Source organism: Alternaria ethzedia (genome assembly GCF_023757985.1).
Source record: "Alternaria ethzedia strain BMP 0044 chromosome Unknown scaffold_7, whole genome shotgun sequence".
NCBI lineage: Eukaryota > Fungi > Ascomycota > Dothideomycetes > Pleosporales > Pleosporaceae > Alternaria > Alternaria ethzedia.
Genome location: NW_026056200.1, coordinates 436,027 through 458,294, shown reverse-complemented (window position 1 = coordinate 458,294; position 22,268 = coordinate 436,027). Strand labels below are relative to the sequence as shown.

General features: G+C 54.0%; 6 protein-coding genes across 6 annotated transcripts; 1 reads left to right on the top strand and 5 right to left on the bottom strand.

Annotated features, from left to right (window-relative positions):
- Nucleotides 1-750: 750 nt before the first annotated feature.
- On the top strand, nucleotides 751-4,709 carry J4E87_003955 (uncharacterized protein; the record flags this gene model as incomplete). The annotated part of the gene is made up of 2 exons (XM_049375579.1): nucleotides 751-2,550; nucleotides 2,601-4,709. The coding sequence occupies 2 exons, from the start codon at nucleotides 751-753 to the stop codon at nucleotides 4,707-4,709; spliced, it is 3,909 nt and encodes a 1,302-aa protein (XP_049234564.1).
- Nucleotides 4,710-5,948: 1,239 nt separating this feature from the next.
- Nucleotides 5,949-8,714, bottom strand: J4E87_003954 (uncharacterized protein; the record flags this gene model as incomplete). The annotated part of the gene is made up of 1 exon (XM_049375578.1): nucleotides 5,949-8,714. One exon carries the CDS (start codon nucleotides 8,712-8,714, stop codon nucleotides 5,949-5,951), a length of 2,766 nt encoding a protein of 921 aa, XP_049234563.1.
- Nucleotides 8,715-9,256: 542 nt separating this feature from the next.
- On the bottom strand, nucleotides 9,257-12,123 carry J4E87_003953 (uncharacterized protein; the record flags this gene model as incomplete). Its single annotated transcript, XM_049375577.1, has 3 exons — nucleotides 9,257-9,778; nucleotides 9,830-11,758; nucleotides 11,836-12,123. 3 exons carry the CDS (start codon nucleotides 12,121-12,123, stop codon nucleotides 9,257-9,259), a joined length of 2,739 nt encoding a protein of 912 aa, XP_049234562.1.
- A 541-nt stretch (nucleotides 12,124-12,664) lies between these two features.
- On the bottom strand, nucleotides 12,665-16,365 carry J4E87_003952 (uncharacterized protein; the record flags this gene model as incomplete). Its single annotated transcript, XM_049375576.1, has 6 exons — nucleotides 12,665-13,006; nucleotides 13,055-13,213; nucleotides 13,262-14,021; nucleotides 14,070-14,338; nucleotides 14,394-16,247; nucleotides 16,297-16,365. 6 exons carry the CDS (start codon nucleotides 16,363-16,365, stop codon nucleotides 12,665-12,667), a joined length of 3,453 nt encoding a protein of 1,150 aa, XP_049234561.1.
- A 764-nt stretch (nucleotides 16,366-17,129) lies between these two features.
- Nucleotides 17,130-19,736, bottom strand: J4E87_003951 (uncharacterized protein; the record flags this gene model as incomplete). The annotated part of the gene is made up of 1 exon (XM_049375575.1): nucleotides 17,130-19,736. One exon carries the CDS (start codon nucleotides 19,734-19,736, stop codon nucleotides 17,130-17,132), a length of 2,607 nt encoding a protein of 868 aa, XP_049234560.1.
- A 1,286-nt stretch (nucleotides 19,737-21,022) lies between these two features.
- On the bottom strand, nucleotides 21,023-22,038 carry ASF1 (Histone chaperone asf1; the record flags this gene model as incomplete). The annotated part of the gene is made up of 4 exons (XM_049375574.1): nucleotides 21,023-21,428; nucleotides 21,479-21,787; nucleotides 21,840-21,879; nucleotides 21,930-22,038. 4 exons carry the CDS (start codon nucleotides 22,036-22,038, stop codon nucleotides 21,023-21,025), a joined length of 864 nt encoding a protein of 287 aa, XP_049234559.1.
- Between the last annotated feature and the right edge of the window lie 230 nt (nucleotides 22,039-22,268).

The following is a 22,268-nucleotide window of genomic DNA, read 5'->3' as shown; positions in this document are numbered from 1 at the left end:
CTTTGCGATTGGTTAAGTTCGTGTTCTTGGAGGAGAGGTAGCTGAGTGTCATGCTTTGGTATGCTGAGAGCGGGAACGGTCAGGCACAGCGACAGATTGTAAAAGAAGTGTCTTAGTAACATGGTTCCTGCGAAGGAGGAAGAAGATGCGGTAAGGTGTATGGTGTTTTGGAGTAAATGCTTCAATATGAGTTGGCGCAGGTGCTGAACCCGTCCAAGAGGGTAATTACGGTAGCGAGTTCTGAAAGTGCACCGGCAGACCCTTCCTAGATTGACAAGAATTGGATCCTGTTCTATATAAATACGGGAGCATATTGGCTGAAACGTTTATAAAGAACTGCCACCTACTAAGCTAGCTGCCGGGAGAGCGGCTCGGGCTGCCCAAGCAGCAGGCTAGCAGCGTTGACACCGCCTAGTAATTTCCTTGCGCTGGGCCTAGATCGTTGACGTTCTCCGTCACCACACGAATCCCTTATAGCTGGACTTGCGCGATAAGACAAGTACCATCGGGAGGTTCGCATGAGAGCTTAACAAGTGGTTCGGGGAGAGACATCAGTTCCTAGTGAGCCTCGAATCGGAGTGAGCGAGACGCGTGAAGCTCTAGCGCGAAGCACGTGCACCAGCCTCTGCAACAGTCACAATCCCTGTCTCGAAGCTTTCGACATCACCACCATTTTCTCGGTGCATACACCACAATGATCACTCACTAACACGTATGGGCTAACGCAGGTACGATACGATCAAGCACACAATGAACCCCAATAATGGATACTACGGGCAGTGGCCGCCAGGACAGCCACCGGATAATAGACGCTTCTTACCCGTTGCAGGTACTTTTGGAGAGGCTGCGCCAAGCTTGATGCAACCACCTGCGCAGCATGGCAGACAACAATACCCCGTACATTTCCCACCAAACGCCGTATTTCCTCCTCAAGAGGTATACCCACATCCGCCTCCATTCCAGCCTTCACTTCACCATCAGCCGCCAGCCCGGATTCCTTTCATACCTCTCATCCCACTCAGCGCTGTAGAGGATTTGGAGGAAGAGGAGCCTCCGCCTTTCACTAGTGGAGGGTTCCAGGATCCGTTCAATAGAGCCTATGCTACCAGTGGACCTGCAGTCTTTGAAGGATTCATCCCAGCCAACCCGGGGCAAGAGGACGATGATGAGTATACCAACGCGACCAGATTTCGTGATTCGCGATATGACCGCGACTTTGATAGTTCGGATTCCGATCAAGATGACTTTCGGCTGACGATGGAGGAAGAGGAGGAACTACAACGGATCGAGAACAAAGATGATTCAGAAGTAGACGCAGACTACGAGTCGGAAGATGCACAGGAAGATGAAGGCGATCCAGACGAAATGGAGCTAGGCGTCGAGTTTGAGGATACTGAAGAGCGGACAAAGTACAAGAGAGGAAAGGGTAGAGGCAGAGGCACACTCAAGACTCCAATCACCGCCAGTATCATACCAGCGTCTAGCACCAGAGGGCGAGGTAGTGGAAAACGAGGACGTCCTTCGACTAGGGGTCGTGGCGGCAGAGGGGGCAATAATGGTGCCAGACCGACCCCTCGGAAAAAGAAGCGAGGCAAGCCCGGAAGAGAAAAGGGACCCAGAGGTCCCCGAGCCGTTGCCGACCCGGGTGCAGAATGGAAAGCACTGCAAAAGCAGGCCAACGCCAAGTTCATCGAAAAGGACTACGAAGCTGCCCTTGCATTTGCCCAGCAAGCCATTCAACTCAATCCCGAGATCTTCGATGCTTACAACATTGCATCCGAGATCTATACCGAGATGGGTCGAGAGGAGGACTCATTAGCTGTACTCCTGGCTGGTGCGCCAACTAAACGTGATCCTGGTCTTTGGCAGTATATCATCGAGCGCATAGAACGATTGGATCCAGAGAAACATCCCCAGTTTACAGACGAGAACAAATCGGCTGCCATCCTTCCATGTTTGAATGAGATTATCTTGCTCAACAACGACTATGAAGCCCGAAGTCGCAAGCTTGAAATTGAAGCGCAATTGGGTCGTTCATCCAAGTGCGTCGCACTCGGCCTCAAGATGCTCAAAACACTCAAGGAACAGGGAGAAGATCCGGATGTCAGTGTATTGAAGATCATGGCAATGATGGGTACTGCCTCTCCAAAACAGACTAGGATACACCTTAACAAGCTGCTGAACAGCTTTGAGGAGGCTATTGACGTTTTTACACAGCCTGACCGGGATCCAGTCGAGAATGAACTCGATTGGGAGCTGATCAATATTTATCTCGATCTTTTAGATCGAGCTGGTAGCTATGGTGTTGGTGTCACGCGACTCAAAGAGCTTGCCCGGTGGAAGCAGGGTAGGCGTTCCGAGACATTCTGGGACGAGCTGAAAGACGATCGCGAGTTCGATGTCGAAGATGAGTCAAGACGCGTTACTGTGCCTCAATTCGTCCGAGCATCGCAGGATGCAGCCTATGGCTCAACCCTGCCATTGGAGATCAGGGTGAAGCTAGGCCTGTTTCGCTTACGCAGGAGCAAGGATGACTTTGAAGAAGCGATGGTAAGTCGAATGACTGCGTCGAAAGCTACGCATTACTAACTACGATATAGCGTCACCTTGAGATGTTGGAGCCAGATAACCATAACGCTGATGCTCTGATTTGGGACTATGAAGACCTATTTCGTATCATTGGCGACGCCCTTCATGCCACCGGCCATGACGAACACGCGCTGCGATTTTATGAGCCCTTATTCGACAAAAATTCGAATGAGTTCAACCTCCAAAGTTACATTGGCCTGCACACATGCTTCAAGAACCTAGAGAGGACCGAGAGGGCGGCAGAGGTGATTCCAATCCTGAAGAAATGGCCGGCTGAGAACTATGACGATCTCGCTGTCCTTGCGAAGTTTTTTGAAGATCAAGGCATGTGGCAAGAAGCTGGGCAGCGCGCTGAGACCATCTATCGCGACAAGTACGGCCACAAGCTCAAAGCGCTCGGGTTTGAGGCATACGATGAGCTCAGAGTGTACTACTACAACCAGCGAAGGCAAGCTCGTGGTCGATATGGAGTTCGGAAAAGCACGGTCAGAAGGAATAGGAAAAGGATGCAGAAAGCAACAGGTCAGACAGGTGAAGAGGAGGATTCTGCAAACGAGAACGGCAATGTGGAGCTTCCCGCACTCATCGCCCCGACCGAACGCCCTAAGAAAGGATTCTTCCGAACGAAGAGAGCCAAGGCGCCCAAAGTTCAGGCGTTCCTTGATGTACGTGATGAAGACGCCGATACAGGTCCCGATCCTGAACCGAGACGAACTACACTTGAAGGTACCGACGTGCCGTATCGAGCGATCAATAACAGACTGTTTCGTCATAAGCTCCAGAAACTTGCGACAGATCACGGCGAAGACCTCAAAGCCGCCCGAGCTCAGCACCGGGAGATCGTTTCCAGTTTCAAGCGACTGGAGGAGATATGGGAAATGGCAGAGGACGGGGACGAGGATGCTATACATGAAGTTCTGTCCATTACCCGGGAGCTCATCGAAGAGTTCTCCACATTCGATCTGTTCTACTCAAACCGGAAGGAAGATCTCATGACTTACTTCCGTCGCGTCACAGGTGGCGATCTCTGGAAAGAGTCTTCGCTGATGGTACTTGCCGTGGTAGCAAACAACGTTGAAGACGGAGAGACAGATCCTGAGCTACGCGAGCGACCAGATTCGGCTCCATCTGATTTCTGGGGCATTCATTTTGACAAATGGTGTGATGCATTTGGTCGCTATGCTATTCTGCTTGCCAGCGAAGGAGATGAAGAGCAATGTTTCGCTACGCTCGACATCGCCACTCAGGCCAATGTCTTCCATCGCAACCAAAAATACCACCAACAATTACAGCTATGTCGCCTCACATGCGCCCTCGCAGCGGACAACTCGCGCCAAGCGTCTGTAGCAACACGCTGGCTCCTCAAAGAATACCCATTCGGTACCGACCTCTTTCGCCTCTATGGCGCTGTCAACCGTCTCTGTTCCTTCCCGGAAGGGTTTGCAACAGGCCCGGCGTACAAAGTGCTCATGCGCTACATCAAGACTATGGACTACGCGCTTCTGACCCCAGCACAGCGCATTGCATATAACTTCCGCGACACAAAGGACAGCAAAGGAGGATTCAGAAACAATATCAACGTCGAAGACGTAGACAAGGTCAAAGATCACGATCCCGCGCTGTTTGCATTATACGGACATGTCTTGATGTGCGGTGGAAGCTACATGGCTGCACTCAACTACTACTTCCGCGCCTTTGCCATCACACCTGAAGATCCGGTATTGAATCTGAGTATTGGCGTGGCGTACATTCAACATGCGATGAAACGACTGTCTGAGAACCGACAGTACCAGATCCAACAGGGTCTGTCGTTCGTCTACAGATACTATGACATGCGCTCCAAAAGCTCTCATGCTATCCACCAGCAAGAGGCGGAGTTCAACGTCGGGAGGATGTGGCATGGGCTGGGTCTTGTCGCGCAGGCGCTTCCGGCGTATGAAAGGTGTTGCGCGCTTAGTGACAAGGTCAGACAGGAGGCAGAAGATCAGTGCCAGGATGAGAATTGGGGGTATGAGGACTTCGGCACGGATGCCGCCTTTGCGATGCAGAGCATCTATGCTATCACCGGTAACTTTGAAGGTGCTCTGGATGTTACGGAAAGGTTGCTCGTCATTGAGTAAACGGAAGCGTCCGTGCGGGCCTCAATGGTGGCCCTAAAACGTCCTTCATGCAAATGCCAATGATTCAAGTTGCTTTTACAAATACCCAAAATCTGAATTCAAACGCAGATCAACATGAGCGTGCCCCCCACATAATAGTTATTATCAATGCTCCTCCACATTCCGACTACGATTTCCTCCCTCCACCGACCGTGCATCAAACAGGGCCGAAGAATGTGATCCAACATGCATGTTCGATTCTGCAAGGGCGGCCAAAACGCGTAAAAACAACGACAAGAGAAAAGAACACCCAGACAGAAAGAAGCGCCTGCATCGCTTATCGACCCGAAGCCGCAGGCCGTGTATACAAGCTAATGCACCTTCCAAACTGCAAACTTCCACCGCAACCTGCATACATATACTGCGCCTCGTACCCGCATCCGCGTCGTCCCTCACACCATGTCATCTCATGCCATTCTCTATGGCGGAAGGCACGCGGCAAGCCCAAAGGCGTTTTTAGCCGGACACACCCCAGGTAGGAGTAGACAGGGGACCTTGCACCAGCAGCAGCAGCACCTTCCCCATTTTGTGGCACACGACACGTGGAATTGCCAGGGCTCCCAGAATCATCCGATCATGTCACAATCGTGCGTTTGCTGTTGAGTAATCACAACACCTCATTATACCTGGGCATCGTCATGGCCCGATTTGTTTCGGAGTGGCTGCACGTCGTACCGTACGATTTCTGCGTATTCCTGCGACGCCACGGGCGTTGAAGAGGCTTTGCTACTGGTTTGGTTACACGACGACGCATCATGGCATGTTGGCAGACAAGACAGACACCGCTGGCATCTGTTTGTGTCATGGGCGGTGTGTGTGTGTGTGTAATATGTAATGTGTAATTTGTGGTGGGTAGTGAGGATCGGAAGTCTGTGTAGCAGTCGTACAGTCTCATCTACGATTTTACCCGTAGATCTCTGTGATACTAGAGGGGTTTTCTTAGGCGGTCTGCTGGTTGTACGTTGTACGGGGAGATCTGCTGGGAAACGGAGATAGGCGGGTGGGGCGACGAAGGATGGGTTGTGCTACTTGTGGGCAACGTCAAGATTGTGTGTGATGTGAGATGGAGTTAGTTAGTTGAGGCGGTGAGGCGGAAATTGTGCAATGGATGAACGACCGGCATTTGACGCTGAACAAGACGGCATGGGTAGGATTCTATGTAGGTCTCTGTGAGAATGTCACAAGCGTACCGGAGATAGTCTATTTCCTGATACCCCAGACATCTCCGCCCATTGCCACGACCTTGCCATCTGCTTCTAAATCCCCCAATAGCTGCTTCACTTCTTCGGCTCCGAATGGGAAGCCGCCTTGAACCATCATACGCATCATCATGGTGATGCGGCCCGCATTCATGTTACCCTGATTTGCCATCATGCCCAGTATGAAAGCCGTGTAGACATCCTTCTTCTCATACAGCATCTCACTCTGAGACTTGACAGTGTTGTTGGTGGCGTTGGCTTGGATGGTAGCTAGTTCTTCTGCTGCAGCCGCTGCATCGGCATCGTGAGCACCAGTTTTAGACGTCGGTTTGGGGAGAGACTCGATGATAGAGTAGGTAGATGGCGCGTGGAAGCGGAGTACAGACTTTCCAACCCAGAAAGCAAGGGCTTGGGTGACGAGACTCTCCTCCATTTCTAGCATCTCTTCTAGCTGAGCTACAGTGCGTGTGATGCCTTCGCCGCCCTTGTCTGAGTGTTTTGCTTCCTCATCGGGTTGAGGTTGGAATGCGTAGATCACACTGACTTGCCAGGGTGTGAGGTGGTCGAAGTCCTCTGTGCGGTCATCGAAGGTGAGGGTTATAGAGCCGTCGCCCAGGGCATTCATCCATCGCAATTTACGCATGCCTTTGATACGCTCGAAACGCGACTCGTACTCTTTTTGCAACGCATCGATCTGTGCGGGTACGCGGAAAGTGTCGTCGCGAAGTTGTGGCCAGAAGAACGATGATAGGATCTGTGCGTTAAGCGTAGGGCCAGGAGGTGTTGCAGCGTTGGATGCAGAAGGAGTGATATTTCGAGTCGAACGTCCAGGTCTCCGAGGTTGTGGTGTGCGTGGCTGTCGGCCGTCTGGTGTCTGAGGCTCTCTGCTACGGTGGTCTGGCGTAACAAGTGATGTCGCTGCTGGTACGCTGATTGTTGTGCGGATGGTGCCGTTGATACGCTTCGATTCCAAGACATCTCGTAACATGACCTCGCAAGCTTGTAGCTTGTCGTCACCCAAGCGGACTTTGATGAGCTCCAACAGTCGAATCTCTTTCTCATATTCTGGATCTTGACATCTAAGCAAGTGATCACCATATATGTTCTTTAGCTCGTTGATAAAGTCCTCTCGCTCCCAGAGTGTTAAGAGGAACCATATCACGTCTTCAACTTTTGACTTTTTGTAGTCTGGTGAGGCGTCTTGTGGTAGAGGCTGCCAATTCATGTCGTTCCAGTTGAGTTCCTCATCAGTATCTTGCCCGTAGTTTGCAAACGGCTTCACCATCTCGCTGGCAATCTCGTAGGAGAGCTCGCTGTTAGATGAGAATTTACTACCAGTTTCGTCGGTCAGGTCAGTGAGCAGACTTGATATTATGATGCGCGCTGTGTCTTCTCGCTCCTTCAGGTACCGTCTGATTGGTCTAGCTACACGCTCAAGCAGCACTCCCTTAGGCTCAAGCTCGTGGAAGGAGCGAATGATGGAGATGTAGACGTTCAGTATATAGGTCGTGGTAGCTCCAGGATGTAACAGGCGTCTCGCTATTTGCTGAGAAAAGCTCGAGGTGAGATGTTGCTTCGCGTTTGAAACCCGCAGATACTCTTTGATGTCCAGGATGGCGCCCATACTTTTGTCCCAGTGTATGACAAAATCGAACAAGTTGTCAACTCTCGCCCGACCAAGCCTAGCTAGAGCCATCTCTTGCCATGAAGCCAATTCGGTCGGCAGAATGCTACTCTGCTCGCACCGCAGACATTCTAGTACCAATTCGACGAGTGGACAGAAGCCATCCTGAATCCACAGTCTCAACTGCGGCACAACTGACTTCTTGGAATACCAGTCTACCTTCAAGTAGTGGCTTGTAATGAAAGAGTCGAGCAGCTTGTTCATGGCGTGTGCGAAGGCCTCCTGCGTACTGTCACCACCGAGTCCAACGCGCTCTAGGCTTTGTAGCAAGGTGATCATTCGCTTTCTGCACTCCTGTGTCTTCTCGGGTGAAGCACTCGGCTGCATGCCATCGTGTCGGGTATATATGCGGAACAAGCGACATCCAGCGTCGTACAAGACATAGCTCAACGTCTTCCCATACCGCTGCAGCGGCAGACAATGCGCAAAGACAGCCTGTATATCCCGGCGAAACTTCCAATCTGCTGCACTCGCAGTATCTGAGTCGGCGATATGTGTAGGTCTGCTCGGTCGAAGGGTCGCGTTACTGGCGTTCTGCTGTAATAAAGGCAACAAGTGGTCGGTGAAGGGCTGGAGGTATACGTTCTGCACCTGCTCGAGGATACGCTGCGTTTCGTCGAGGATCTCCCAGGCTCGCTTGAGCTCAACTTCATCACCCCACAACTCTTCTAGACCGGGTCGGACATGGTTCGCAAAGTGCAGCCTGCACTCGTTTGTGTACCATTCGACCAGAGTCTCCTCCTTCTCATCGTCGCTCTTGCCTTCTCCACTCAAGAGTAAGTCGAGGGCTTCCTCAATCTCCCTGTTCTTCTGTGTCCTAGGCGCGAAGTTGATGTCTTTTGGCAAACTCAGGAATCGCGTCGCGCAACTCCATGCTATGTTGCGCTTGACTGCCCTGTGCTGTCCCTGCCCATGTGCTTGCGCTGGTGTTCGGCTCTCGGCGTTCCTTAGAGCGTACGGGCTGCCGAACGAGGTCCCAGGCGCTGTATGACCCAGATCCGGTGTCGCAATCGGCGTCGGTGTGCTGTGCGAGAAGGAGAGGACTGGAAAGACGGACGCGAAGACCAGGGTGGAATGGTCCATGGCGACGGAGGTGCGACGGAGGCCCCACTATGCGATTGTTTGGGCTCGTGTTCGTGTTCGTGGTAATATGAGAGACTTCATGAACGTGCAATCGATGTGCCATCTAACGACGGGTATGGTACTGTTGCAAGTCTGCTCATTTTCGGGTTTCGGGGATTGTTGTCTGTTTGTTCGCGCAGCAGCGGTCGCGACCACCGCTCATCAAGCTCGGGCCAGCTCCAACGCGTATTCACGTGGGGTAACCGCCATGTCAAAGTATGACGAAAAGCATTGGACCTTCATCGTTGTGCGCACATCTTGGTCAAATGATAATGTTTCTCAATGTCTAGTACTATATTGCCTGCGAATACATCGAGTCATGATTCGACATTGTGCAATACGAGAGCTTAGGTCTCGAGACTACATACCTGATGGAAAAAGTATCAAGGATATCTACCATGTACGCCTCCTGCACCGTCCCATTCCAAGCTCCATTCCATGCGTACAGAAAATGCTGCAGTAATACTATAGAACACCATGCCCGTCGTATCAGTCACATTACATCAAGGCCTCAGCACGCCGTGCCGCCTCCTAAACGCCTCAACTCGTTCCTCGTAGAAGAGTATCTCTCGAACACGTAACTTTGGACCTTTTTGCGAGTCCTGCACAAACGATTCATCGTCGCTCTCAACGTCGACATCGTCACTTGCTTCGCTCTCGGTCTCATCACCACCGGGCGGCATAGCGCCATCGTCCATGTCATCGTCGTCTTCGTCTTCCGTAGCTTCGCTCTCGTCGTCGGATAACATCGGATCATGTGTAGCGTATGCAGATCCACTACCATCGGCATGCATGCCATCGTGTCGTAGGTCATAATTTGATGGTCGATTTTCCAGAATCTCAAAGCACTTGGTAGATAGGCCCATGTAGCAGAGCTCTATCTCCGGTCGCAAGTGCACAATATCGAGTATCTGGTATGCGAGTTCGCGTGGATCGATATTACTGCCATGGGCGTGATCGGCGATATAAGGGATATACAGGGAGCGAATATGAGGGATGTACGGGAGACGTTGGAGGAAGTGATGCTGTACAGACGTCAGTCACATTTCTTGAAATTGTAATGAGGCGCAACATACCCAGTCTTTGTAGTCGATGGACACTGCGAGTTCCCGCAAGCTGTTCATACGGCCGCTTGTTATGTATGTCAGGATCTCGCGGTTCAGCATCCACCGTCTCCACCTTGAACTATTGGTCGTGTGTCCGTCTGGGCTCTTCTCTCCACTGTCTATCATTAGCTTCTTCAAACTTCCTCGATGTCTCCGCAATGGCCCCTTGTAGATCGCATCTACTGTGACCGTAGACGAGTAAGAGCGGCCTTCTTGGAGAAAGAGCACTTCAAGACTATTCGGCGCCAGTGTCTCTTTGAGAAACGTGATCAGCGAAGGAGACACTGTATTAGTGTGTATTCGCTTGAGGTTGAGCTGGTATTCTGATCGAAGGGTGTAGGAGGCCTTGTACGCCTTGGATGAAGACGGTGAGCCAGGGTAGGGGGGACGAGGGGTGTATGTTCTCCGTAGTATTTTCCACAGTTGTTCGTGATTACTGCAGTGAAGAAGAGTCAATGTCGATAGAATCGACCAATCGAAGGCTCTGCGAAGCACTGGGACGGAGAGAGGGACGCGTTCGAGCTCCAGTACTTCTAGTTTCAGTTTGCCAATCAGCCGCGGCTCATCTTCTGAGCCAGAAGTCTCGTCACGAGATGGAGGTGTCTTTGCAGCGACTCTCTCCGTACCAGGAGCCTGCGCAGTCTGTCCAGCACTAAACGGCTGATTGTCATTGAAGAGACTAACGCCCTCTGTTATGGAGTTATCTTCCATCGGATTACCGAAATGATCCACATCCTGGTCCGGGTCGCGTTCTTGTAGTGAGAGCGAGGCTATGGAGGGCAGGGGCAAGGAGGCTGCCGATTTGGCGGGCGTTGCTTCTACTGATCGCTCTGTGACGCCGGTAGCGCCGGACTTCTGGGTTGGAGGTTCTTCCGAATGGCGCATGTTGTGTATGCGACCAACGAGAATGCCGAGAACGCCCCCTAGCCTTTTCTCTCCTATTGAACACGCGGCAGTCGATGTAGCGTTGTAGTCGACTTGTTGAAGACCTTCACCCTCCCAGACGGTCACCCAGTCCCGCTGTTGTGCATGGGCTGCGATACCGATCCGCAGTTCGCGTAGTTTCTTCTGGGATCTTGCGATCAAAATGCTCATCTCGTCGAGGTAAGGCAACTCGTCGATGTCCAAGACACTCAAACTCTTGAGCGCAGGTATGGCAGAAAAGGTAGGGTGTTCGACTCGATCAAGCGCAGACATGCTACTCGGTGCGTACGGGGGTACCACAACAACGGGGGCTTGGACGGTGCCAAGTCCACTCGGATGTGTAGCGTTCGGGGGTGGAGGGAGGTTTTGATTGTTGAGTATCATGGGTGGCGCGGGCGGCGGGATCGGCGCGTCGATTGTGTTGTCGTGCCATCGTATCCAGAGGCGGTCCAGACGGCATTCCTCACCGTCACTCCGGTGGGCGAGGCTCGACAGCGCAAGCCAGACATCGCGAAGCACACCCGTAGGCATATCCCACACGAACGTCTCCAGATTGATCATGCGCGCAATGGCAAGCGCCACCAAGGTCCCCAGCATCTTCCCGCCTTCCTTGGTGATCATGTATTCCTGAACCCATGCCTGCGGTCCATTGCCGAGAGAGAACTTCTTGGTAAACTGTCCGTAGTAGTTGCCAAACCGCCGCTGCGGAACAGGGTATGGGTTGGCGGCAGTCCTCAGCAGTGCAGTCGGCGTCTGTCCCTGCAGCCTCAGCCGGTTCTGGTGGGGGAAGCAGTCGTCGCCCATGACCAGCGTCGCGAGGCCATAGGTGAGAGCATCGACGCCAGCGCGAGGCTCGTTGTGGGTGCTCTCGTCAGGCCACACAATGTCGAAGCGCGAGTATATGCATGGGATCGTGAGTCGATGGAGGGCCGAGTGACAGAGGCACAGCGAGGTGAGGTCGTTGGTGTGTGGGAGCTGTTGAGGTGCACGTCAGCATCGAGCCAGTGCCGTGCCGCATGACAGGGTGCAGCGCATAAGGCGCCCCTACTCACCTGGTGTATGATTTCCTTGAGGATGTCCATGGGCAGATCCAGCAGCTTCAGCGGCCCCTTGGTCGCCTTCTCTTTCCCTTTGGGTTCCATGGCCTGCTCAGCTGATCCCGTCGCATTCACCACACTCGGCGCCGGGGCACTCGTCCGCGCACCCTCGGCGTGTCCCTGCATGTCGCCCGTCTGCGCGTCGTCCTGCGCGGGCGAGAAGGAGCGGGCGGCGTTTCTGTCGGAAGGTTGCGGCGACGCAGTGGTTGGAGTGCCGGGTGTTGAGAGTGGGGAGTCGGCCATGGTGGTGCGTCGACGGCGGGTCGGTGGGGGGCATATAGGCTCCCGGAGGAGGGTAGGAAGCCAGGTGCAGAGACAGCACGGAAATCTGCTTCTCACATGGGCCCAAGGTTTGCCAGCAAGTCGAGAGGTGGGAGAGTTGTATCAGACCCGTCCATCGACGTGGTTGGCCAAGAGACCCTGGATCCCGGTGCACATCCGCCTTACCTTTTGCATACCCACTCCGTTCCCTGTACAACCCGCTACGGCCGCTTACGCCGCAACTCGCGACTACGCTTTGCGCGGCAAATGTCACGGCCACATTACGTGAGCTCTTCTTGAACACAACGCGAATTGAATTTTTGATCATTTTGACAGACTAGCATCCAGCCAGTGTGCAGGAACGCTAGAAACGTGACCATGGTACTATATGCATATGGCTACGAGACACATTTCTTTTGCCAGCGGGTATATCCATACTCAAACTCCGTGATCATCGGCCCACACGACAACGACAACAACACCGACAAATGCCAACACATTAACGCCGTATTCCAGGGGTATTTCAAGTCCGCTGCACATTCAATGCTGTCTGTCCGCGCTCTGGGTCCGTCATCTTGATGATCTTGACATCGGACGTTTGCGTGACGTTACTCATCGACTGTGGAGTGATGAAGATGAACTGTCGTCCAATCGAACGTCGAGCAGCCTGGATGATCATATGCATACTCCTTTCGCGGTTGACGCTGTCCATGAAGACGTCGAATTCGTCGAGACAGCGGATAGGCGAGCCCATTGCATCCCACAGGGAGAGGAGAAGACACACGGTAGAGTACGACTTCTCACCTCCCGAGAGGGTCTTTGTCTGTCTGCCGTCTCCGCTTCGCTCCATGATATCCGGTTGAACCTGATGGAATTAGCGCCTTGTGCGAGTCAAACTGATGTCCAGACTTACATGAATGTCAAGAAGAGCCTTCTTGTGGTCGATGCTCAGTGTACCTCTGAACTTGCGCTCGCTCAACAGATAGTTGAACGTGACTCGCGCCCGAACAGAGATGCCAGATCTGAATTGCTTCCACCGGTTGCGTCGGTTGTCAAGCGTAGTGATGAGTTGCTGCGACGGATCAGTAAGAATCATTATGATACGTGTAACCAAACTTACGTTGCGTAGACTTCTGATGTCTTCAAACTCCTTCATTGCATCGTGGTGCTTCTGCTTCGCTTCAGTTGCCGCCCGCGTAAGGTCCAGCTGTGATCCACCGAGCTCCCGTTCAGCCTCTTCCCTGGTTTTCGCCATTTGAACCATTCTCCGCTGTAGGTCATCGGAAGTTGAATTAGGGGGGACGAACACACGCTCACATATGCTCGTCGCACCCTCAGTTACTTCGGCGAGGCTTTGTTGCGACTCCAAGAGCTCTTCTTGCCAGTTCTTCTTTACTTTTTCAGCTTCGGCAACCTGCTCGATGGCTTCGTTCTTTTTCTGGAGCTCTTCTTGTCGTGTGCCCTGAAGAGTTCGAACCGTCACGTGCGCCTTGTCGAGCCGGGACCGGAGATCAGCAACAAGCTTCTGTGCAGCTTCCATCTCCTGCTTGTTCGCCCTATTCTCGTCGTTGAGTCCGATCCTTTGCGTCACCGCATCTTCGTAGACATTCATGACGTTCTTCAACTCTTCTTGAGCTTCCGCAAGCTCTGACTCCCGCACTTGGATAGCTGCTTCGTCGGGAGTTGCTTTCTCCAGTTCGAACTCAAGTCTTTCCAATTCCTTGGAAGCAGTTTGGGAAGCAAGTCTCAGATGTTTCTTCTGGCGTTCGTGGTCCTGTAACTGAGCCTTGCATTTGTTGACCTCATCATGCCGCTCCCTGGACTGCTGCTGCAAGGTCTCAAGTTGTCCCTTGGCCTGGGCCAGATTCTTCTCTTCTAGTCTGTGTATGCTATTAGCGAATGATCTGATATTGAAACGCCATACGCACTGGATTCGAGTATCTTTGTCCACCTGCATACGCAGAGCTCCGGTATACGGTGCGATCGGACTGTTGTTGATACCCCCGCCACTGTTGTAGACGAAGACACGACCTTTGGTTGTGTCGCCATCCGCAAAGGTAAAACACATCTTGACGTTCGTAGTAGGCGGCCCGCGGTTGAACATAAACTGAGCGCCTTCGTCCATGTTCTCAATGAGCACGGTTTGCTCGATTGACTGGTTGATGATGAGCTGATTTCGAACAAGATCATCGTCAAACTACGTGCTAGTTAGTGAAATACTTCTATGTCGTGGATGTAAAAGGCATGTCTACCGTAAGTGCCTTCATCCATGTGGTAAGATTTTCTGCGGGCTCATTGCCATCGGTGTTTATAGGCGTCCTCTTGCCAATGTATATCGGGGCAGACCTGACATCGTTAGCGTTGTTGATTAAGCAGAAAGATGGCGCGCACCAGCCAACCCTTTTCATAAGGGCTGATAGTATATTCTGGTCTGGCTTGCTAGTGACGACGAAGGCGTTCAGCGTTTGACCAAATTGCTTTTCAAGAATTCCACCCCAATCCTGCAAGCGCAGCTTCACATGACGGCCCATGGGTCCAACTGGTCTCTCCCGGAATCTGTGCTCGGACTCGATCGCGCGGAGTAGCTCGCTCAGCCTTTGGCGATTTTGATACCCATCGTCCCAATTACTCCGACCTGATTGCATTCTTGCGATGGATTCCCGTATACGTGAAACTTCTTTTTGAGCGTCCTCTACTTTTCGATCTGCTTCGTTCTGCTCCTTTTGAGCTGTCGCCAGTTGGTCTTGTAGCGCTGCAAGCCCAGTATCATGGCCCTCGAATGCTAACCTGGCAGTCTCGTACTTGACCTTGGCGTCATCACGTTCTCGAATCTTTTCTGCGTGGCGGCCGTTGTCTGCTTCAGCCTGTCGTTGTCGGTACTGCGCAATCTCTGCTTCCAACTTGTGCACATTCTTTTCCCTTTCCTTCACTTCACCTTGTGCAATCCGTTCATCAGCTAGTAGCACCACGAGTCTTCCCTTGACTTCCTGGAACTTTGCTTTAGCATCAAGTGCCTTTTGCTCTGCTGGCTCCATCTCAGTCGTGAGATCGGTGACGTTTTGTTTGGCGGCTTCGTGGGCCTGATCCGCCAGCTCGTAGGCCTTTCCTGTATCTTCTACACGTTGTTGTAAGGTTTGTATGATTCTCTCGGTGTCTGCGAGTCCGTTCTCATTGTGCGCAACATCATCTTCGTGTTCACGAACCGTGGCCCATGCTGCTTGTCGAGCAAATTCCGTTTCCTTATCTCGCATCGTCTGTAAGCTTGCCGCTTTTCTGGCTTTCTTCTCCAGTGCTTCCATCTCGCGCCTTAGAGTCGCGAGGTCGGCTTCTTTGACCTCGGCTTTCGTGTTCATGACTTCCAAAGATTGTTCGATCTGCTGATAGTCTCTGTTCAAGTTCTCCAGCTGCGTGCCCTGGAGAAAGAACTTGTACTTGTCTTTTGGCGTGGAGTGGTTCAGAAACTGTCTTGCCATGTCCTGTGTCAGGACGTTCATCGGGTTGTCAATTTGCATGGAGAAGGCGTCTAGGATGTCTTCGAGCTCCGCTTTCTTGTTGGTGACGAGTTTGTTGTTCACGTTCTTGAGCTTGAAGCCTGAAGTTCCGGATCTGCTGAAGTGTCGTTCCACGATGATCGAGTCGCCGTACTGCGCGGGCTTGTAAGCGAGTGGCCCTTGGTTCTTGATCTTGACAGTCACGGAGGCATGATCTTTGCCCTCCTTGATAAGGCTTTTGAGATTTTGGGCACGATTTGTGGCGGTAGCCTTTCCGCCCAGACAGATTGTGAGGGCAGTGAGCACGGCGCTCTTTCCGCTGCCGTTATGTCCGATGATGAAGTTGATCAGAGGCCCCAGGGTTACTGTCAAATGTTCATGGCACATGAAGTTGATGCACTGGATTTCTTCGATAATCCCAGAATCCGTCGCGACGTTTTCCCTGTCTGCAGTTGCCCGATGCTCTTTCTGCACCTGTTGTGTCGCCCGTATTTCTCGTTCGCGCATGTGTTCGCCTTCGTCATCGGAGGAATCGCTGCCGCTGGCTGCATTGGAACGCTCGTCGTCCGAAGACTGATCGCTGCCCTCGGATTCAGATTGACGGGGTCGCTTGTTCTGGGCGATGTTAGCATGCGTGCTGTTGGCTTCGGGGCGTTTGACATACGCGACTGTTACTGCCTGAGCCGTTGGGATCAAGCCCATCTGTGAGAGCGCGAGAGCGCTTTCCAGACATGACTGCGACCACAAGCCAGAGGATCGACAGGCGCGGGTAGGCTGGAGGTACGGTTGCAGGTGGAGTTTGCGAGTGAGGTAATTGTGAACGCGCTCCTTCCCCGCTGAGCCGTTCAGGAACCGCGCTAGCGTCCGTGCATGCCCAGGTGGCCAGCGGATTCACCCCCACGGTACCATCACGGCCAACAGCTCTCATTGATTTTGAGGGGAAGGAATCATCGAATTGAAAACCGAAAAGCGTGAGAGAAGACACAGGCGACGCTTTTGGATCGTTGTTTGATCATAGCCTGAGAAGACCTTCGACTTCACTGCGGATTTGTGCTGACACGTGACACCGCGTCGACGCGCGCGATCTAGGAACTGCCTCAGTGTCCACGGGTAGCTACTCTCGTCCCGACCAATTCCAGGCGATTTCGCATCGCCATGGTCTTGCGACAGTCCATATTATTCGCATGTAAGACTCAAGAAGAATTTGTGCAGTCGGATTGCACTACCACGGCCTGTTGGCAGCAGTGAAAATACGACTACGGTGCACGTTGGCTAGCATCCCCGCACACCACGATTTGATTTCCCTGCATGCCATTGATCACAGTTCTGTCTTGTCTGATTGTATTTCGTCTATACTTAAAAGTCGCCAATGCCGCTTCACGTGTTCCGAAGATGGGTATATCGAGTGTTAGTACTGCGACCGCTCACTACTATGCAAGATCAAAACTCCGCTATGCAAAACGTCATCCAAATCGCGCTGTTCCAGCGCTCCAAAATCTACATGACGACCTGTTGGAGGTTAGCAGACAATTCTTGGTGCATGCCGGACGTGCAACTTACACAATCGCCCTCCTTGGGTGCCTGCCCTATGCCCATTTCATCAAATGTCTTGGGACCCTTGCCTGCCGCCGAGGAAGCCGATGAGGCTGGCTTAGGCGGTGTAGGTGTGGCCGGCTTGTTCGCTTGTACTGGCGCAGGCTTCGGAGGTGGCTGCTGCTGTTGCAACGTCTGCACCCTGTTAGGCTTGGGCATGTTGTCGTATCCGCTGGGACGTCCTGATGAGCCCGGTCGTGAGGAGGGCCGAGAGCCTTGCCCTGGCGTAGTAGTCGAGGGCCTGTCCATTCTTGAAGAGGTTCTACTCTCCTGGCCCGGTTGAACGGTAGATGGACGGGTATGCTGGCGAGGCTCGAGAGGCGCAACGTACCCGATATCGGGCAGAGTGGGCGCTTTCTTAAGTGGCGCCCCCTGTTGTTTCTGCAGCTTGTTACGTCCATCGGGTGCACTGTATCCTATATCTGGAGGCTGCGTGGTTGATGGACGGGTTTGCGCTTCCGGGCGCTGAGCACTCGGCCCTCCAGGTTGTCTGTAGCTTGCAGGTCCTCCTTGTGGCAGCGGCGCGCCACGGCCACCACTTGAAGGACGGCCGCCACGCCCTGGGCCCATATTATCTACGCTCGTGTGAGGGCGCATTGGCATCGGCCCCATATCATAACCTGGCCCGGGGTTTGGGCGCGGGCTGCCGCGGCCGTAGGGATCGTTTGGAGGGTAGACGTTGGGATTGATGTTGAACGCTGAGGACACAGGTCGAGTACTAGAAGCTCTCACCTCGGGCGCAAATCCGCCCGCGATACCTGGCCGTTGGGGGCTCAGCCGAGGAGGCCCATTGTCCATAGGATATGGCGCTGCTGTGGAAGGACGATCATAGGGTGCCGCCATGGGCGCGTTTGAGATCATTGGAGGCTGGTCAGACATGGGGTATGGCGTTGTGCTATCGCCCCTGGCTGGCACTCGGCCACCTGGAGAGCTGTCACCGTAATCGGAAGGGCTGATGTCGTTGATCGACGGCATGGGAGCGTGTGACTTCTGCAGTCTCGCCGGTCGCTGGCCTCGCATGGAGCCGTGCTTTGACTTGATCATGTTGATGGCAACGTTCTCGTGGTCCTTCTTCGATAGTGTCCGTGACAACTTGGAGATGCTCTCTATACGCGCAGACGCGTCTTTGTTGCCGTTCTTCTCGGCCTTGTCGTACCATTCGAGCGCTTTGTCCAGGTTGACAGGTGTGTTCATGCCGATCTCATGGAAGTACCCCATGGCGAACTCTGCAGTCGCAAGACCAGCTGCGGCGGCACGTTGCGCGTATTGGTATGCCAACTCTTCGTTCTTGTTGAACTCTCCCTCGTGTCCGCAAAGGAACCACTTGCTGATAGCCATATCTGCCTCGGGCTCACCCTGCCTAGATGCGAGCGCGTTGTAGTGCAGCGAAAGGGTGGGATTGAACTCACAGCCTAGACTGCAAAGCTCGTACGCAGAACCCATTTTCAGCTGAGCCTTTGCGAATCCGAGGTAGGCAGCTTTCTCGATATTCTGTCTTGCACCCTTCTCGTCGTAGGGCAGAAACATTTCCGGTACGTTGATCTGAGGCAGCTCTCGCGCCTGCAGCATGCCCAGCACGTAGGCACCCTGCGGCGCATTCTCATCCGCAGTAGCCGCAGCCTGCTTGATGAGATGCACTCCCCTCGCAAAGTCTTGTGGTTGTCCGTGCTGTCCGAGTAGCGTCATCATACCAAGGCGGTAGTTGGAGGCCGAGTCGCCTTGTTCCGCACCGGCTTTGTAGTTCTGCAGGGCCTTGATCGGGTCATTCGACTGCTCGAACTGCATGCCCATCCGGTATTCGGCCCTCGCATATCCCTTTGCAGCCGCGCGGGAGTAGCACCTGAAAGCCTCCTTCTTGTCTGCGCGCATGCCAAACTTGCCAAACTCCAGCCACATGCCCCGCATGAAGGTCGCTTTCGGATGGCCCTGGTCGGCCAGGAAGGTGACTACGTTCATGGCATCGAGCCGCAGCTGGTGCTCGACCTGTGGCGTTGCCGGCCTCGCGCCCTGGATCTCTGAAATGCGCTGCTCGTGCAGCTGCGCGGCGTCTACGTACTGCAGCGCGTCTTGGGCCCATGCCAGCTGCATCTCCGGGTCGTTGGAGTTGAGCACGGGGAGGCGCGCATTCTCCAAGACGGCCTCTTTCTCATCGTCGGACGGCGGCACGTTCGGGGGCTTGTTGGGGAGCTTGGGGAAGGGCGAGAAGTTGGGCGAGTCGTGGCTCTGGGCGAACTGGTTGTAGTCGTGCGACGGCTGCTGCTGGACCGACTGGGGCTGCACGTTGGGGGGCTGGCGGAAGGCAGAGGAGATGCTCGCTTGCCGGGCGGGCCATTGGTCGTTGTGGACGGGCAGCTCGTTCTGGTAGCTCGCCTGCCGCGGCGGGAAGTTGGGGTGCTGTGACTGATTGTAGCTCTGCATGGGGGACATGGCGCCGTTGGTACCACGAGGGCCGTTGGCTTCCAACTCCAGATGCGCGATGTTTTCCTGCATGTTCTCGGGCACTTCGGGCATGATCCTACCGCCAAACCTACGTCAGCCGCAATTTCAGGGCATGCACATGGCGATGGGCTAGAACGAACCGCTGAGGCGCAGGCGAGATGACTTCAGGCGAGGGAGCCGGCATATAGTAGTCATCGAAGCCTCCTGGCACAAAAGTAGCCCCCAGCTTGGGCTGGCCTTGGTGGTAGCTCATTGTCGTGGTGCGATAGGGTATGCGCTGCGGTGCTCAGATATAAGCGTCAGCCGTTGTCCAAGGGAAGCCGTCTTCGATGCACGTTGCCGCCTGGCCCCAGGGACCGTTCCGCGCAGCCCTCATCGAGGCCGCCATGCATGCCGAATGACGCGTGGAGCAGGAAATGAACGTACCTTAACTTGGTGGGGTATGGCCCTGAGTCGCCGTCGCTAAGTGCAGACTCGCCGGCAACCCTTGCGATCTGTCGGATATCGTATACGAGAGAGCGGGCGATCCTCGTAGTCGTATATGGTGCAACTATCTCGCCGGGCGCGGTTGTACAGACAGTCAGGAGTGGCGGCGGTGCAGGTTTGAGGGGGGAAAGAATAAGTCCAGGGAGAGATTCGAAACGACCGACGAGTCCGTTTGCTGAAACAGGCGCTGGAGAGTCGTGTAGTCCTAGGGTTCTGCCGTGTGTGAAAGGTGCGTTGTTTGACGTCAATGGCCGAGTGAGTTCCTCAGGCTTGCACACATGTGCACTCTAAGGGTCACAAGAACAGGAGCGAAGGATCCCGAAGGTGGTGACCGGCATCATTAACGATGTCGCCCCCCTTCCTGTCCTTCACAGTTACTATAAATGTTTCGACACACGTCTCGGAAATCAGCCTCCGAGTTCCCACCACTGCGCCATTCACTCAGAGGCTGTGCAGTGACGTTGGCGTTACTCGAACCACCACTTTCAGCCTGTGTAGACGGATCCGCGCAGGCCACATCCCGGATCTAGCGGCAGGGTAAGAAGACCGTTGCGGAGATGAATATCAAGAGGCCACGTACTCGGGCCCAAGAATGGCTTGCGCGGCTGCGTGCATTCTTGTGGACTATCTGAGCTTCAACCACATATCTACTATCACGGCACGCGGTTTCTCACGTAGTATGAATTGCTTTCTTGCTGGGTCATTCGTAATTCAACTTCTTCGTGACAAGGTGAAGACTAGATCGCGTGGACACAGTGGCGAGGCGACTGCTGTCTACATGACTGGAAGAAAACCACAAGGCGGTAAATATCGCTTCCTGCTCGAAGCACCCGCGATGGTGAAGTATGCAAGCAAGGAACCCGGCGCGACATCTAGTGAACCATGACATCCGCACCAGGCTGTTGCTGCTGCGGGGCACCTCCTGGCTGTTGTTGGGCTGGCTTGTCACCGCTGGCAGCGCCCGCCTCACCCTCGTCCATCTCCATGTCGTCATCTCCGCCCTCCTCACCCTCTTCCTCCTCATCGTCTTCTGAGTCCTCGATGTCGATCTCCTCGCTGCCGGCCTCGGACTCAGCGTCGTCGTCAGCGGCGGGGCCTGCAGTGTCCTCGGCACCTGCCATGGCGGCATCCTCACCCTCGGCGGCGACACCTTCACCCTCAGCCTCTTCGGCCTCCTCCTCTTCCTCTTCCTCGATACCGTATTGGTCGCCGTCGGCGTTGAGGTCGGCCTCTGGCTGCTCAGGGGGGAACTCGGGGGGTGCAGACTCGTCGGAGTCCCTGAATGGGTTAGCACTGCCAGAATAGCACCAGTGTCTGTAGCTGCGTACCACTTGATGGCGAAGCGCGTGACTCGCGGCTTCTCTGCCAGGATCTGCCTCTGCACCTTCTCAATGACAGGCTTGGTAGGCGGGTCCAGTGCCAGCGCCTCGTCTGTGTACTCGTTGTTCACATAGTATCCGACACGCACAAACTCGCGCTCATCGTAGCTGCAGCTAAGCAGGATGACTGTGACACCGATGATCTCGCTGTTGGGGATGCGCGTGAGGTTGGGTGCATCGGCCTTGAACTGGAACTTGTTGACGCCAATGGGGAGGGGGCCGACGAGGACAGAGTCGAGTTCCTGATCATACTCGTTTCTGCGGGGAATTGATCAGACGTGTTCAGGAGGAGGAGCGGCAGTGGACTTACGAGGTCGCAGAGCCAACATAGGTCAATTTCCACTCGAGATCTGAATTGTCGTTAGTCACCGTGATTTTTCTTGATGTTGAGCGCACCTGCCCTTCTGTAGTTGCTCGAGACACTCAAAGGTGATCTCAAACTCGTACGGCTCGTCGAAGCGCGCGGGGTTGTTCTTGACCTCCACACCGAGAAGCGACACGACAGACATTTTGAAAGCGGAAGTGATGAAGCGAGAATAAAGGCAGGTGAGACGGTCGGTATGGACAATGTGGTGGGATTGAGAATCGAGAGGCGTGCGTGGTGGGGACTCTGCAAAAGGCGGCAGGAAAAGGTGTTTGTTATGGAAGCGGTGAGGACGTGCGTTAGATAGATCGCGGCGGCAACGATCAGTGGATCTTTGTCCTAGGCTGTCGCGGGTCGCGTCCAACTAAAAGCGTG